The sequence below is a fragment of the Micromesistius poutassou genome (assembly GCF_964030765.1).
Source record: "Micromesistius poutassou genome assembly, contig: SCAFFOLD_5351, whole genome shotgun sequence".
NCBI classification, from domain to species: Eukaryota; Metazoa; Chordata; class Actinopteri; order Gadiformes; family Gadidae; genus Micromesistius; species Micromesistius poutassou.
The window spans coordinates 1-14,526 of NW_028179725.1; the positions used below are offsets into that span (position 1 = coordinate 1).

General features: G+C 48.5%; 1 protein-coding gene across 1 annotated transcript; it reads left to right on the plus strand.

Annotated features, from left to right (window-relative positions):
* Nucleotides 1-1,999: 1,999 nt before the first annotated feature.
* LOC311372568 (C-type lectin domain family 18 member A-like) lies at nucleotides 2,000-14,265 on the plus strand (the record flags this gene model as incomplete). Its single annotated transcript, XM_084489556.1, has 12 exons — nucleotides 2,000-2,130; nucleotides 2,350-2,441; nucleotides 6,166-6,402; nucleotides 7,405-7,505; nucleotides 8,560-8,681; nucleotides 9,627-9,734; nucleotides 10,202-10,294; nucleotides 10,782-10,888; nucleotides 11,012-11,141; nucleotides 11,703-11,799; nucleotides 12,501-12,592; nucleotides 14,183-14,265. The coding sequence occupies exons 1-12, from the start codon at nucleotides 2,010-2,012 to the stop codon at nucleotides 14,263-14,265; spliced, it is 1,383 nt and encodes a 460-aa protein (XP_084345682.1). The 5' UTR covers nucleotides 2,000-2,009.
* Nucleotides 14,266-14,526: the final 261 nt, after the last annotated feature.

Sequence of the window (14,526 nt, forward strand, 5' to 3'; positions counted from 1 at the left end):
TTTTAGGTCAAACGGCCTTGCTATTTCGAAAAATATTTGGCAGTTTTGTGTTAAATCATGTGACATGTACTTGAACTCTATTCATAGACGAGATGTTTACCTGAGAGAAGGATGGATGAGAAGGATGGAGTGAAAATGCGGACCAGTGCAATGACTGCATTTGCTCATGATATGTAACTCAAAAAAATGTGCCTATATAATATAGTTATGCTATGATTTTTTGGTGTGATAGTGTGATAGTGACCCTGTGCATTCCACGTAATCAATAAATGAATTACGGTGATGTATTTAACAAACAAGATCAATAATATTAATTTAAAAAAAGTTATGTAGTCATTTTATTCAAGACAGATTATACATTGATTTCTTAACCATTATGGCAGGGATAATGTGCACGATCGATTTCCGATTCCATTCCCCATATTGTAGCCTACCACAGCAGCCTGCAGGGGAAAAAAAACAGCTTCTGACTCCACCGTCTCTTGTGATTGGCAGGACCCCAAACCACAATAGCCAATCATGACATTGATTACAGTGCGCGCACGATCAATTGAAGAACAGCCACTCACCTGTCCGGACGAGAATAAGATCGGACAGAGGCATAGCATTCCGACGACAAAGCCCGGAGACACAAACATTTTCCAAAGTTCAACCCTAGCGCAGGTTAAGAATATTCCAGGAGGTCTCAGAGAACTGCAGGGCTAAAGAGGCGCTGAATACCGCCGTGAGGAGCCGGAGGCAGCAGGGCTGGGGGGCTTCTCCCTCCATAGCCAATCACAGACCTTCGGGAAGGAAAATAACCAAATCTTTTTTAATATATTTTGGACGGCGCTATGATTCGGGACCAGGGTTTGCTGAAAGGTGGGGCGTGAGGCTATGCGCCCATTTCACTCCACCTTGTTTGGCTGTTATAGACGTAGTTGGAAAAACAACAACAACAGCAACAACAACAACAACAACAACAACGTTGTATAATGTGGACTATTTTAGCCTAAAGTCCCAGCCTCGTGTCTATTTTGAGTCAGTATTTATTTTGTAATCGACGTGCCTGTGACACTCAACAACATCAACATTGGCCTGCACTGTTGACGCAAAAGTGTAACTTTGCGCAAACGCAGATGTGTAGGGCAGGCGCGTCATCATCATCATGAGAATAAAGCGACCATGTGCCCTCTGGGGGACGGACAGACAGACGGGACATGTGTGGCCCTCGTTAACTATCGTGGAAGTACAAGTGTGTGTAGTCGAGCTGATGTTAAGGTGGGTTTAGTTCCGCAGAAGATGGAAATGGCACTCCTTACAAAAAACGATGTAGTAGCCTACCTAGAACGTGGTTTTTCTTGCCTTGGCCTACTAGTTACGATGTTCCCCACGTAAACAGCAAAGTACACCTTAGTATTTATGTTGGATATTTATTATTCACCAAGCGATAGTCTTTCATGACGTTAGTGATTTATTAGAGAACAAGAAAAACATAATAATAAATGTCCGTAAGCCTACTAATGAACAGCGATTAGGTCTTGGGGGTGTCTCCCTTAATAAATCACTGGAGCTGAGTAACCAGTGGGGCCACCGTCACCAGTCTGGTTGACCCAGTGAGGTGGCCAGTCATCCACGGGACAATAACGCTTTGAAGACGCAGCCGAGAGGAAACATTGAGCTGACGTCCCTCGTCCGGTGCAATAGTTTAATAGGGTGGGTGGGTGGGGGGGCGGCAGACAGACACGGAAACGACTATAAAGTCCCAGTTCTGAAGCCCATTGAGCAGCATGACACGACGTTTCTGGAGGAGGAAAGGGCCTATTGTAATACACACATGGACTTAGGAGAAACGTTAGCTCTCCATCTCCGCGTTATCAACCCATGAGATCCACTCTAGGCCTATACCAGTCCCCGGCGTGGTTGGCGGAGCGAGGGGTCGTATAATCTGTGAGAAGGAAGGAAGGAAGGAAAGAAAAAGGTGAAGTGTAGAGTTACTCGGTCCCCTGCAGACACTTGAGCCACTCACCATGAGGTCTCTAACGGGTCCCCAACGTCGCCCCCCGGCTGCAGTCCTGGTGGGGGCCTTGGTGCTGCTGACGCTGCTGCTGCTGTGTGGGAACGCCGCCGAGATGGAGGCGACTTCAGACGGTAAGCCGTTCAATAGGCTACACTAGAATATCTCATGACGCACGGTTTACTGGCATGGCATTTGTAAAAGGGACAAGGAAGGAAGGAAGTGGCAAATAACAGTTTCAACCACATTTAAATAAGGGGGGAAATCGACTGGAGATGTTTTAGACGAAGACGACCATGCATTTGCGTGTTGTTACCAGGTGGTTAAATACTCCTCTGCCTCTGTTTCTTTAGGGTTGGGGGTGAAGGACCACTCTCGGATAGTTGCTCAGCACAATAGGCTACGAAGCCGGGTTAAACCCATGGCAGCTAACATGCAGAAAATGGTTTGTGGCTATTCTCTGCCTTGTGTGTGTGTGTGTGTGTGTGTGTGTGTGTGTGTGTGTGTGTGTGTGTGTGTGTGTGTGTGTGTGTGTGTGTGTGTGTGTGCGTGTGCGTGCGTGCGGGCGGGCGTGCGCGCACGAGTGTCGAGAGGTTAATATTGTCCAATTGTTTGTGTTAACTCATTTAGTACAGACAGACAATCAGTATTCTGCTGCCAGTCTTTCAGTTGAGGGACACTGGAACAACAGGAGCAGCGGATCCTTGGGTATAACAAACCTGTGTTTTAAACAGCTCTGTGACCTTGGTAACTGATTTGTTCAAATACAGCAAATTCCTCCAAAATTCCACATTAATGATATACCCAGAGTGGAAAACAGGCGGGATTATATACCTTTATGGGGGTTGTCAAGGAGTAGGCCTAGGCCTAAATGTGTTTTGTATTCAAAAGAATCGCCATCTTCCGCAATTTTCGTCCAATTCTGTAGAAAGAGAACTACTCTTGTGTGTTGTTCGGATCAGTCCGACACGCACGCAGAGATGGATTCAACCACACGCATGTCTTGCTTTGATTCGGAACCAATCTCCAGCACTCATCTGCTCTTCTGCTTGGCCAAATGGATCTCTTCCCGCTTATATCTTTGTGAGATATGCTCACCGAGTTATCTGTTGTGTAATAAATATAGCGTTTTGGACTTAAGTGTAAAATAGGATGCTCTGTACAAGCCATACTGTAATCTTTCTCGTAGATAACATCGCTAAAGTAATCTCACTACGCTCCAATTTAAAACCGCCTCGCCAAAAACCCACTCTCCGTCGATAAGATGGTAATTACAAAGACAGTAGGGCCATAATTATTCTGCGCTAACAACTGCGGGGCGACAGGTAGTTTTTCTTTAATTTTCCACCACTAGAAGCCCTAGTGCACTTTAGAGGCACGGGAGAGCTTTGCCGATAAACGCTATAAACGGCTCAGAGCTTAAGATTTTGATTATCTCCACCTTTTCTCCCCGGCACAGCTGTAAAAAGGTAAGTGTTTGCGGTGGTAGTAGAATGATTATAATATGCTAATTCAGGGTTTCTTACTGATGGAGATGAATACAGATTTCGAGGGATTGAAAGTAATGAGCTCCCTGCTTTTATAAAAAAAAAGTATACTCCAGGATGTTATAAGGTCAACGAAGGCGTTGTCGTGCTGCATTCAGATGCACCATAGAATCATGAACTTCTGCTAACTACTATTTCTCCTACTCGTGTTTATATGAAAATATGTTTTGAGATTGATATTTATCACACTATGTTTCTCCCAGCACATCCTCAATGCAGTTTTTAGATAGGTGTGTTACACAGAGAGCCATATTGCTTTGTCGTGGACTACATGTCTGTGTAAACACTGTCACAAAGGCCTGGGTGTACATTTAAGACTTAAAACACGGGCGTTCACAAAAGGCATGACATGTATTCGCTTGGAATGTGTTGCAGAATGTTAGGTATTATCACCCGGTAGCCATGTTGGTTCTTAGCACCTGCTGGGTAGGTGGAATGAATGCTGACTAGTAGTGATGGATTCCATGATTATTTTCCTTGATTCAGTTCGCGTCGGTCAGTTCGCCAAGAAGAATCGTTCAGAATCGTTCGTTCGTTCGTTCGTTCAGTCACGTTTCCAGTAGCGGTGAATCATGGAACGCACGGTTCTCAGCTGAGTCGGTCAGACTCAGCTCCTCCCTCGTTCTCAAACGATCGCCCAAACGGTCGTCAACCAACACACAACTACAACTAAGTTCCTTTCAGCTGAGGAGCGCTTCATGTTCGGAATCGGGAGGTTGTTGCCCGGGCCCGTCCCTCTTCACCACTCTGATGACTCAACACGGTGAACAGCGAGTCAGCGAGGGGGAGTCGAGTCTGGGAGAACGAACGATAGAGACGAACGATAGAGAACTGAAACGTGGAATCGGGTCGGTTCGTTCTCGTTAAAGAGTCGTTCATTCAAACTGATTCGGTCGCAAAACGACCCATCAGTACTGACTAGTTCCCCCTTACCCAGCTAGTGTTTAGAACCAAGATGGCCATTCCCCCGTGGGCACGTGACCCTCGCCACCTCTGGATGGCGCCACAGCCAGATGTTTACTGGCGTGACGATGACACTAACACTAGGCGGGCGGGGCAGTGGGGGTGATAGGGGGGGGGGGGGGTTTAGTGTGGAGTCTGAGACAGCCTGTCCCTCTAAGCCACGTCTGACTCATGTGTGTCAGCTCACAGACACTCTGCCATGTCCACCGTCTGACCCCAGCCAACACACACACAGACCTCTCGGACCTCGGCCCGGACTGAGATTATGTTCACGGTCGTAACGAGAGCTCGCCGTGCAAAACAAACGAGATGGGGAAAAAAGTGACTGGATTGATGGGAGAGACAAATAGGGCCGTGGGCTGAACAGTGTAAATAATGAGACGATTAATCACATTTCTTTTCACCAATTTATTCCCAGTCACGCTAGGAGACAAATTATTTATTGACAGGTCATGCCTTAGAAGTGTGAATCACACACGCGCACACGCATACGCATACAGACACGAGCGCATACATACACACAAACACACATATACACACACACACACACATACACACAGACACACAGACCGATACACGTGCACACGCACACACACACACACGCAGGCGCACATCCACAGACACACACACACACACACAGTAAACATTGACAACAATGAAATGTGTTTCTGGCTTGATGGCTAAATTTGCCTGACATCTCCGCACTGTGTCTCCTTTGTCTCCGTCGGCTGTGAGACGCGACGGCACCGCGGCCGGCCCCGCAGCCTCCCGACGGCGCATCCCAGACGGCTTCGCGTGCTGAAAATGCATTTCACGTGCCGCTGAACACGGTTTGCGTGCTGAGTGGGACAGCGGCATTACCCTGGAAATCCAAGAGTTCTCGCGACAGCGCAATTTGACTTTGCTCAGCGAGTCACTCTGTCGAACGGGCGATATACTCACTCCCCGATTCCCCCCCGGGGCCCAGAACATTATTAACCAATCACATCGGTGCATCTGATCTAGACGGGGGCCAAAAGCGTCGTTGCTGTTTTACCGACCGGATACGACAAGAGTCTCAACATGAGTCTCGTCTATTGGTTAGCTCCGCTGGTCTGGATACGTCCCCCCCTTGTGTTCTTCTGATTGGTTCGTAGTGTTATCCAATCGCGTGCGGTGATGTTTTCAAACGCACGCTCGGGGCCGCCCCCCCCTCGAGTCGGGGGCCGTTTTCACCACGCGTTGCCGGACCCCCCACAGCGTTCCAGATGTGTGGCGTCTGGGTTTCCAGGCTTACACCACGCTGGTGTGCCTGCGTGTGTGTGTGTGTGTGTGTGTGTGTGTGTGTGCGCACACATGTGTGTCGGCCTGTGTGTCTGTGTGTATGTGTGTGTGTGTGTGTGTGTGTGTGTGTGTGTGTGTGTGTGTGTGTGCACGTGTGTCGGTCTGTGTGTCTGTGTATATGTGTGTGTGTGTGTGTGTGTCTGTGCGTGTGCATGGGTCTGTGGATTTGCACGAGTGTGTCTGTGCGTGTGTGTGTGTATGTGTGTTTGTGTGTACGTATGTGCTCGGGTCTGTATGTGTATGCGTGTGCGTGTGTGTTGTCTGTTTGTGCACGCGTGCGTGTGTGAAAAAACAAACACACACACACACAAACGCTTTGATCTCTCCGTACGCAAGGAGTGGAACGAGGGGCTGGCCTCCCTGGCGAGGCACAGGGCGGCGTCCTGCCGGCCCGACGACGCCTCCCGCCCCGACCCGCCGCCGTTCCACCACGTGGGCTGGAACACGCACGTCAGCGCGCGCGGCAGCACCTCCTTCCCCGAGGTCGTGCAGCGCTGGTTCGAGGAGGGGTTGCACTACTCCCACCTGGGGGGGCGCTGTGGGCAGAACGCCACCTGCCAGCGCTATAAACAGGTGAGGCCCAGGGGCGCACTTAGTCATTTGGGGGCCCAAGGCAAACCCAGTCATTGGGGCCCTCCACATTCTCGTTCTGCACTGTATATATATATCTATATATATATATAGATATATATATATATATCGTATAACTCTGCTTCATTTTCTCAACCCGCGCCAACTAGTTTGTTTTGGTACCGTCTTCCTGAATCAAGCCTGCACATGCGCAGTAACATGGAATAGTCCATTGCATGAGAAGGGAGGGGGGGGCAGTCAAAAGATCATGATAGATTAAGCATTTTTATGGATTTTTAAGCGTGCGAATTAAGACTGAAAAAATAATAATTGCTTTAAATCGAAGAAAACTTTATTAATCAGTTTTGTATGAGACGTTTGGGGGCCCCTGGAAATCTCGGGGCCCCAGGCAATTGCCTGTGTTTGCCTAATGGTAGGTCCGCCCCTGGTGAGGCCAACGCGCACTTAGTGTTTTATCGTGCAGAGTCGATTGTTCGATCGTCTTGGCGGTCTGAGGGTGTGATGTCGTTGGCTTACGCTGCCTGCCTTGTGCCGGGGCACTCAGGGAAAAAAAAAGCTTAAAAAGGCGATTTTAAAAGAATGTCGAAACCTGATGCTGTTAAAGGGCCTGTGACGTGCCACCAGGTGTGAGTGTGATTGGCCGTCACGAGCCGTTTTGGAAATCTGTCTGTTATGACATCACAGGTGGGCGTGTCCACCTAGATGTATGATGGATAGATGACATCAACGTCTGCTACGGTCCACTGGGTAGGCTGGTGGACTGGTCTATCCAGAAGCACATCTAGGTGGACACGCCCACCTGTGATGTCACAACAGACCGATTTCCAAAACGGCTAATCACGCTCACACCTGGCGGTGTGATGTGTCGCCTTTAAAAAAAGCAATTTTAAAAGAATGTCGAAACCTAACGCTGTTAAAGAAGTGTTGATGGTCTGAAGGCGGGTGTGTGTGTGTGTCTGCTGTCGCTGTGTCTGTGTTGTGTAGTTGGTGTGGGCCACTTCTGGTCAGCTGGGCTGCGCCAGACACGTTTGTGTGAGCGAGCAGGACCGGAGCTGGGACTTCTACGTCTGCTCGTACTCACCTGGGTGAGAAACGTGCTATTTTTAGGGTCGTCTGACATTCCTGACATCCATACACGGAACACAACACAGCTGTCCCGAGTACACCCGAGAATATGTGTTCTCAAGAACCATGAACCTTTATTTGGGCCGAGCGCTATTTCAGCAGAAAGAACTAACTACGACTATTTTTGGTAGAACAAGTGTCATAATGACATGAATTCAATGTACTCAAAGGTCAAAAAGGCTCATATAAACACAAATAAATATTATGTGAATGCAATACAACTATGAAGCCCATCTTAACACTATCAAGCTTGACCTTCCGGGTCGTGTTTGACAACACAAGGCCAACGATCATAGATTTATATACTGACAGTCAGTATGTCTATGAAGGACCATGCTGAAGAGCCATACATCACATTATTATTATTATTATGTGTCACTGCCTAGTGTGTGCTCATGTGTGTGTTCATGTGTGTCATTGCCTAGTGTGTGCTTATGTGTGTGTACATGTGTGTCATTGCCTAGTGTGTGCTTATGTGTGTGTACATGTGTGTCATTGCCTAGTGTGTGCTTATGTGTGTGTGCATGTGTCATTTGCTAGTGTGTGCTTATGTATGTGTTCATGTGTGTCACTGCCTAGTGTGTGTTTATGTGTTGTGTGTCATTGTCTAGTGTGTGCTTATGTGTGTGTACATGTGTGTCACTGCCTAGAGTGAATGTGTTGTGTGTCACTGCCTAATGTGTTGTGTGTCACTGCCTAGTGTGTGTTTATCTGTTGTGTGTGTCACCTTCTACTGTGTTTATGTCTGTACATGCGTGTCACTGCCTACTGTGTGTTTATGTGTTGCGTGTCACTGCCTACTGTGTGTTTATGCGTTGTGTGTCACTGCCTACTGTGTGTTTATGTGTTGTGTGTCACCGCCTAGTGTGTGCTCATGTCTCGCGCGTCACTGCCTAGCGCGCGTGCATATGTGTTGCGTGTCACTGCGCGTACTCATGTGTGTTGAGTGTGACTGCCTGGCGTGTGTGTGTTGATGCGTGAACACGCGCGCGCTCGGTCATGCGTGCACCGCAGGGGGAACTGGGAGGTGGACGGCCGGCCGCTGGCCCCCTACAGAGCGGGGGAGTCCTGCTCTCTGTGCACCTCGTCCATGTCGGGCTGCTTCAGGCTGTGGGACCACGTGGGAGGACTGTGCGGTGAGTCAGCCTCGGCCTCGGCTCTGCAAGACAAAGACTGTGGGGGGGGGGGGGGTGGTGGGGGGGGGATCAGAGATGACCCATCTCTCATGCATTTCAAATGTTAAAATGAGTACGAGATGGGTAAAGGACCGACTGTGAGGGTGCGCGTCTCTGAGTTAGGATAATAATAATACACATCGCAGACACGCTGCAGTGGCACAAACATAAAGCCTCAACGTAACGCTGTCCTTATTTTAAAGGTCGTATCAGCGATGTCGGGTGACGTCACTCCTGTCCCGCCCCTCTCCCTTCTGTGTTTCGTGCATCCAGTAAAAAAAACGATCGTGAACGCAGCAGCGCACAACCCCACAACACCCGCCCCCTTGTCGCTGATTGGTTGGAGTACTATTTATTTTGGTTTGGAGTGGTTGGTGGTACCGTTTGTTTTTGTGTACGATCTCGGAGCGTAGGCTGCCTACAGAGACGCGTTGTTTGTTGACGGCAGCTGGCGGATCGTGAGGAAAGATCAGATGAATGGGATCATTAATGTTTCGGCGTAGCATCGCTGATACAACCTTTAATAGACGTAATTATAGCAATATTCTCTGGCATACCATTTCTAGTTGAGATGTGTTGTAGTGTGTGTGTATGTGTTTGTTCATGCACATGTTTGTGTGTGTGTGTGTGTGTGTGTATGTGTGTGTTCATGTGCATGTTTGTGTGTGTGTGTATGTGTGTGTTCATGTGCATGTTTGTGTGTGTGTGTGTGTGTTCCTGTGCATGCATGTGTATTTGTGTGTGTTTTCATGCACATGTTTGTGTGTGTGTGTGTGTGTGTGTGTGTGTGTGTGTGTGCGTGCGCGTGCGTGCGTGCGTGTGCGTGTGTGCATGCTCATGTGTGCGTGTGTGTGTGCGTGCGTGCGTGCGCATGTGTGCGTGTGCGTGTGTGTGTCCTGCTCTCAGAGGTCCCTAAGAACCCGTGTCGGATGAGCTGCGGTCACCACGGCCGTCTGAACGTCTCGTCCTGCCGCTGCGGCTGTGACCCGGGCTTCACGGGGATCTTCTGCCAGGGTAACGCGCCCCTCAGCGGCCCCGGAGCGCCAGCAGGGGGCCAATCAGCACCCCTAGAGGTGACACATGACACCACCAGGTGTGAGTGTGTGATTCGCCGTCACAAGCCGCTTTGAAAATCGGCCTCTTCTGACATCACAAGCGGGCGTGTCCACCTAGATGTGTGCTGTGATAGATCAGTCCACCGGCTGCCTACCCAGTGGACCGTAGCAAAACGTCGCTCATCTGTCCGTCACACGTCTAGGAAGAGGACACGCCCACCTGTGATGTCAGAAGAGGCCGATTTTCAAAACGGCTTGTCGCAGGCTAATACTACACTCACAGCTGGTGGTGTGACCCGTCGTCCCCTTTGATGTGAGCGTGCCGTCTCCGTTGTGTCTCTGTCTCTGTTGTGTCTCCGTTGTGTCTCCGTTGTGTCTCTGTTGTGTCTCCGTTGTGTCTCCGTTGTGTCTCCGTTGTGTCTCCAGTGCGCTGCAGTGTGCAGTGTGTTCACGGCCGCTACAGGGAGGACGAGTGCTCGTGTCAGTGTGACCTGGGCTACGGCGGGCCCCAGTGTGCAGGTGGGTGCGCGTCTCACCGGTGCGTTTTTTTTTTGGCCGGTCAATCTGTTTTTTTTTTTGGTTGTTGTTGCATGAAGCCAGAGTGATCGTTGGGGTCGGGAAGCGACCGTTTAAAAAAAATCGAGGGAGGCTAACCTGAGAGGTGCATGCGTGAGTTTGGAGGCGTTGCGAATAACAACCGGGACGGGAGACTTGGCAGAGAGTCCCAAATTGGAAAAAAAAACAATCGAAGAGGTCGCCTCCAAAATAGAAAAGTGTGGGTTTATAATCAAAACATTTATTCATGCGTATTCATAGTTCTAGATATTGTTTATTAACATATAGAATATTTCCCCCAAAATATCATTGACAGAAGCTTGTGGTCGCCAAAATTCAATCTGTCACTGACACCGCGCGTTGACGTTGTGGTCAGGCTCTATCCATCTGACCGTCGGTCTGTTGCCTCCCGCTGCCATCTGAGCCTCACCGCGTGTCTCCTCCCCTGCAGAGAAGCTGCAGTTCCCGCTGCGCAGCTGCAGTGTCCGCGTAGACGGAGACTGCTTCATGGTGTCCCCCGGGGCAGACACCTACTACGCTGCCAAAAGCCACTGCCAGGTGAGACCAGAGACAAGAATCTCCCCCCAAACAAAGCGGCTAGCGTTCCCCCCCCCCCCCTCCCTGAAGGTGCTCATGTGTGCGGATGGTTCTCCCCCTTGTGTCTCTCCTCGGAGCGGCCAGGAGCATGGAGGGATGCTGGCGCAGATCCACAACCAGAAGGTCCAGGAGATCTTGGCCTTTTATCTGGAGCAGCTGGAGAGCAGCAACGACGTCACCCACCTGGACTTTGAGACGCGCAACTTCTGGATAGGTGTGTGTGTGTGTGTGTGTGTGTGTGTGTGTGTGTGTGTGTGGTCGTCCCATGGTATTTACACTACAGGGCGTTTAGCATTTAGCGTTTCGCTTTTATCCAAAGCGACTTATGATGAGTACATTTGTCAGAGGAAAGAGAAACAACAATATATATATCGCTGTCGGTACAGTGAGGATTGTTCATAGAACCAAGTGCCAAGCACCAACAATTGCTAAGGTTAACCTGTTCCCCGTATACAACAAAGGTAGCTAGAATATAGACAATGCTAAGTACTATTTTTAAGTGCAAGCGTGTGTGTGTGTGTACATGTCATCTCCGAACACACAGTAGTACACAAATGACACACAAAGTACACAACACCGCCCATCCGATCTGATGGGTGACGGCGCTGTAAACGTCTGGCTGGCTGGCTACGGTCGTTCGTCTCCGCACACAAAGCACACTCTCACTAACAAGGTGGGCGGTACGGTTTGCTAGGCCAGTATGTTTAATGGGAGAATAAACATGTCTATTGTTGGAGTATATCATCCGTTAAAAAAAGACCCTTTTCCACCGCAGGTCTGACGTATAAATCTCTGAAGGACTCTTTCCGGTGGGACACTGGAGAGCCTCTGGTGTTCAGCAGCTTCGCCTTCGGACAACCGGACAACCAGGGGTAAGGAGACTGTCTTTGTTGGACACGCTCGAGTACGTGCTAATATTATATTACCCAATCGTTATCATCACCCGATATCACCCCCGCCACGGTCTATTAGATGTAACAGGGCCGACACTGTCTCTTCCCTATTGATTTGTCGTTACTTTACCTTATTCTTTTTTTTTATTCTTTTTTATTTACTAATGTTTCATGTTTTTCTTATATTAAAGCTGTTGCACTTATAGTAATGGCCAGTAGGTGGCTCAGTTTCTTTCTTTCTTTCTTTCTTTCTTTCTTTCTTTCTTACATACAAACAGAAATAGAATATCCCATTGATGTGAAGTGAAGTGAAGCCTTGAAAAAATATATAAACAGAGAATTGAGAAAGAGTAAATGTCATGCCTCATTCGTTGACGGTGTGTTAAGTTAAATTGAAATACCCTTTGCCAAACAGTTGTTTCCTTCTATCATACATATCATACAAATGTTTTCGAACTGCACATGCAGCTACTATTTACAATACATATACAATACAAACTTTATTCATATAGCGACTTTCGTGCAAAGCTGAAATACAAGGTGCTTAACGGAGCAGTGAAAAATACAGCAGTACAATTTGAATACAATAGTACAGTGAAAATCACTGATAACATAATTTGACCCTATGAATATTTGACCCTCTCCGCTCTCCACGTCCACGGCCGTCCGTCCCTCTCCAGCTTCGGGAACTGCGTGGAGCTGCAGGTGACCAGCGGCTTCAACTGGAACGACCAGCGCTGTAAAACTCGAAACCGCTACATCTGTCAGTACGGTGAGGCCCCGTTCCGGGAGGGAAGGAAGTGGTGAAAAAAGGGGGTTTAATTACCGGGTAGTGCTGCTGCTGACTCAGTGCTATCCAGATCCACAGCTGTCAGGGGGATTCAAACATTAGCCTTCCCGGAGGAGGAGTGCGGCGCTGCCACGCTATTGGCTGACCAGGTCACCGATTACCGACTGATGATCGGATATGATTAGCGATGACGTGGTTGTCATGGTGTCCATGTTCTGCTGGTTTTGAATGCGGCGCTGCTGCCACACAGGCCTAGTTCGTACCGGTCACACTGAGGTAACAAACACCGATGTAAATGATGTCACGTCACTCCAGGGGCGGGTTAGATAAACATTGGGCACTTGGCCATGGTTTGGATTTTTTTTTTTTTGGAGTAGAAAACGTCAATAGGAAAATGCTAGAATTTTAGTTATTTGGATGTAAACAGAATAAGCATCTTAAATCGGTTGGGCGTTGTTCTAAAGGAAGAACAAGTAGAAGCAATGTAATATATATATATATATGTATATATATGTATATATGTAGCATTTATTCAATGGCAAAGTGCCCAATGTTTATCTAATCCAGCCCTGGAGTGCTGGTAACATCATTTACATCTGTGTTTGTTATTTCAGTGTGACCCTGCCTACACTTTTAAACATGGCACTTTCAAAATCAATGTCAAACAGGGCGTACAATGAAAAGCCTTTTAGGGATCAATAAACGTCCGCTTCAGAACGCTCTGCAGCATTTAGACAAATACCTCCTACTTAGATTGATTGGCTGCATTTCTGGCATCCCTTTGTTTTGAAGTGTGTGTGTGTGTGTATCAGGTGTGCCATCTTGCATTGATTGCCTATAGCTGTTTCAACGTGGTCAGTGTTGTCAGGATTACAAGTGTGGGTAGCACTCGCTCTGTGCAAATTGTCTCATTTGTTTGGTGGAGTTGCGCTGTTTGTAAATAATTCCAAAATATCTCTCGAGGGCCCAAGGGAGAAAAAGAGCGAAAGTCCTGAAGCCATTGTGTTTACCAACCCTAAATAATCACATGGAATAACATATGACACCAGCAGCCCCCCTCGCCACCACTCGCCCAACGCACTGGAGTCATTTCAAGGCTGCGTGGCTGCGTTCTGACAATTTATAAAACGTTAAGTTGAAAGTCAACAGCCTGAGGCCGACGCTATTATAAATATGCTCCTGTGTGCTGTTTTGTGGGTTTGTGTGTGTGTTTGTGTGTGTGTGCGTGCGTGTGCGTGTTTGTGCATTTGCGCGTGTGTGTGTGTGTGTGTGCGTGTTTGTGCAGGTACGTCAGTGTATTATGTACATAATGACTTCCATGTATGTAGTGTATATCCTTGCATTATCCTTACATTATGTATTTCTATCCTTACATTATTCACAATCTGCTGGGTGAAGGGTGACAGGTTTTTTCTTCTCTTACACCGTATTTCTTGCACCGCTGTTGTTTCTGGTGAAGGTTAGCGGGCATATCATTTATTTCTGTGTGTGTGTGTGTGTGCGTGTGTGTGTGTGCGTGCGTGTGTGCACGCGTGTGTGTGTGTGTGTGTGTGCGTGCATGTGTGTGTGCAGCTCCTCACCATGTCGCCCTGTGGAACATCGGTGGACGAACGCGCCGAGAAGATGCGCTGAAACCGCGTGACGTGACACCGTAATCCACCTGACGGTGACGTCTCATACAGTAAGCCGGCGTTTTCACTGTCGAACCGGGCCGAGGTTCTACCACTTATTGATGAGTGATCAGCGCGCCGAGTGCGTCGGCAACTAAAAACATTCGGTGACAGAGCCTTCTCCAGAACAACAGCCCCCCCCCCCCCCGCCCCCCCGACTATGGAACTCTCTTCCCCAACCTGTCCGCGACTCTCCCTCACCTCCCACATTCAAGTCCAGTCTAAAAACCTACCTCTTTTCCCAAG